Source organism: Drosophila bipectinata, chromosome 2L (genome assembly GCF_030179905.1).
Source record: "Drosophila bipectinata strain 14024-0381.07 chromosome 2L, DbipHiC1v2, whole genome shotgun sequence".
NCBI classification, from domain to species: domain Eukaryota; kingdom Metazoa; phylum Arthropoda; class Insecta; order Diptera; family Drosophilidae; genus Drosophila; species Drosophila bipectinata.
The window spans coordinates 19,569,084-19,571,396 of record NC_091736.1 but is presented as its reverse complement, the minus strand read 5'-3'; the positions used below and the strand labels follow the sequence as shown (position 1 = coordinate 19,571,396).

Here is a 2,313-nt window from a genome sequence, read left to right as displayed (position 1 = left end):
TGGTGCAGAAAGTCGCGTGCGTTTTTTAGCAGCGACTTTTTTTTTGGTTCGAATCGAACCGCGGGAAAAAACGCCGTCCTTCCGAAACGTCCGACTTTCTGCACGTCAAAATTTTATCGTCAAAAATTGTATCGAAAAACGTACTGAGAAATAGGAACAAGAAGAACTGGAACAAAAATTACCCGATATATAAAAAAAAATCAAAAATCAATTTCTCGTTTAAAAAACGCTGGGCACGACTGTTTTTTTTATGTCAAATGCTAAACAATCAAAAAGTGCCGCCCAGCAAATGTCATTTTTTCGTAGTATTTTAATACCACAGCCGATCCTTTTTTACAAGAAGACAACAAGTGGAGCGCCAGCAGGATCTTTAATATGCGTAGACGCAGAAGATGGGGGGCCAGGCGATGAGTGTTTATCCGAGGGCGACTCACGTAGTGAGGAGGCGGAGGATGGACGCGATCACCGAGTTTTACGAGAAGCGATCTACTGTCCACCGCCGAAAGCTCTACTTGGTGACCGAGATCCCGCAGCCAGGACTATGCTTCGTCTTCCACGGAATGTGTCTCCCCGGGTGCGAGCACTTCCTCATCGACTTCATGACCGAGGCGGGCTACGAGGTCTGCGACAACTGTAACGTGGTGCTTCGGATAGGAGCACGTCTGCCCCAGAACTATCTTACGCGAAACTCCCGCCTAAGGGGCCTGTGGGGCCCCATGGAGCGGGCCTCTAACCTCAGCTTCCAATTGTCCCGCGGCAAGTCCTTCTGGATGCAGATCCTGATCACCGAGGAGTGCTTTCTCATTTCCGTGAACGGCTATCACTTCGCGGCCTACGCACACCGAATGCCCTACAAGTGGCTGGAGGCAGTGGACGTGCGGGGCGACGTCACCGACATTGCCGTGGACTCCTTCTACGTGTCCGAGTATCCTGTCCGGCTGCAGCACTCGTTGCCGGTGATAATACCGCTTCATTACGAGGAAAACGTTGCAACGGTGGCACCCGGCGCCCCACGCAATCCGAAGAGCGAGTGGCGGGTCCTGTCTTCGCTGATGATGATGTCCTCGCCCGAGTTCGTCTCCCAGCCCAGCATCGCGCTTCCCTTCTACGGCACCATTCCCGAGTCGGAGAACCTCATTGAGGGGCGCGCCCTGCGCATCGAGGGCCGAGTGCGTCTGATGCCCCAGAAATTCAGCTTCGCCCTCCAGATTGGCCAGGAGATCTGGCCTCAGCCTACGGTATCCTTCTACTTCAGCCAGTGCTTCCTTCAGGGCAGGCGCGACAAGATCGGCAAGGCCATAATCACGCGCAGCGCCTATGTGAAGGGAGAGTGGGTGAACACCCACATCTCCCGGCTGAACACCTCCCTCCGGCCGGGCAGCGCCTTCGTCATCCTCATCGCATGTCGGAAGCAGTACTACGAGTTGTTCGTCAATAACAAGTCCCTCTTGCAGTTCAAGTACCAGATGCGTCCCGAGCGGGTCAACATCATCAACATTCGCGGCGACATAAAGTTATGGGAGGTCTTCATGGAGACCTCCAATCCTCTACGCAGTAACCCCTTACATAGAGTTCTTGTAATCCTTTTACTCACTCCTCGCCCTCTTTGCAGGCGGATCGCTCATGGGACGCACTTTCACGACGTGGAGGAAAACTAAATTAACCAAGTGAACCAGGTCTGTCTGCTCGATGTTTCCTCTCTGTGGAGTTCAAATTTGCCACCCAGTCCGAGTCCTGTAATTTTTCCTGTAGCTCAATCGAAATTGAAGAGAGAACAATGAAATTTGGTCTTTTATAATTTTATTCGAGTGGTTCTTGAATTAATGCAGCGGGCTTTCGAGTCGGGGAGCAACCTGTTGAAAGGCATGTTGTACAAATTTATACATTCGTCCTCTTATTGGCAGCCTATCTCGGGATCCAACTCCTGCCACTCACTGCGAGGCTAGATTTATGATTTCATCTTGCCCGCCACATACTCTGCAATTAAAATAGCGACTGCTTCGGCCGGCTACCCGGCTCATAAATGTCAATGTGCCGTCGTTGTCAACTGGGCATCTGCCCATAAGGAGCGCGGACCAGGGTACGCTCCATCTCCTAGCAGTAGCAGGCCGGCTGCCGGCGGTAGGGACTCGGAAATTGATTATTAAAAATGATAATCGATTAAGGACACAAGCGCATTGCAGCGCCGCAACTGGGCAACTGCTGCTGTCGCGAATTGACGTTTATGTCTACATGTGTTTCTTAAGACAGTTGACATTGTTTTGCCATGGCCGGCAAAAAAAAGGGAGAAAACGTCGAAACGCGAGTAAGCCC

At 51.7% G+C, this 2,313-nt stretch overlaps 1 protein-coding gene across 1 annotated transcript; it reads left to right on the top strand.

Annotated features, from left to right (window-relative positions):
- The first annotated feature begins 254 nt into the window (after positions 1 to 254).
- LOC108123706 (galectin-4) lies at positions 255 to 1,803 on the top strand. The gene is made up of 2 exons (XM_017238983.3): positions 255 to 1,554; positions 1,613 to 1,803. The coding sequence occupies exons 1-2, from the start codon at positions 393 to 395 to the stop codon at positions 1,669 to 1,671; spliced, it is 1,221 nt and encodes a 406-aa protein (XP_017094472.2). The 5' UTR covers positions 255 to 392; the 3' UTR covers positions 1,672 to 1,803.
- The last annotated feature ends 510 nt before the right edge of the window (positions 1,804 to 2,313 follow it).

Bases quoted from the DNA above. Each gene is read 5' to 3' on its own strand.
- LOC108123706 (XM_017238983.3), top strand. From the start codon at position 393: ATGGGGGGCCAGGCGATGAGTGTTTATCCGAGGGCGACTCACGTAGTG. The intron at 1,555-1,612 runs GTAACCCCTTAC...CCCTCTTTGCAG, and splicing joins GACCTCCAATCCTCTACGCA to GCGGATCGCTCATGGGACGC.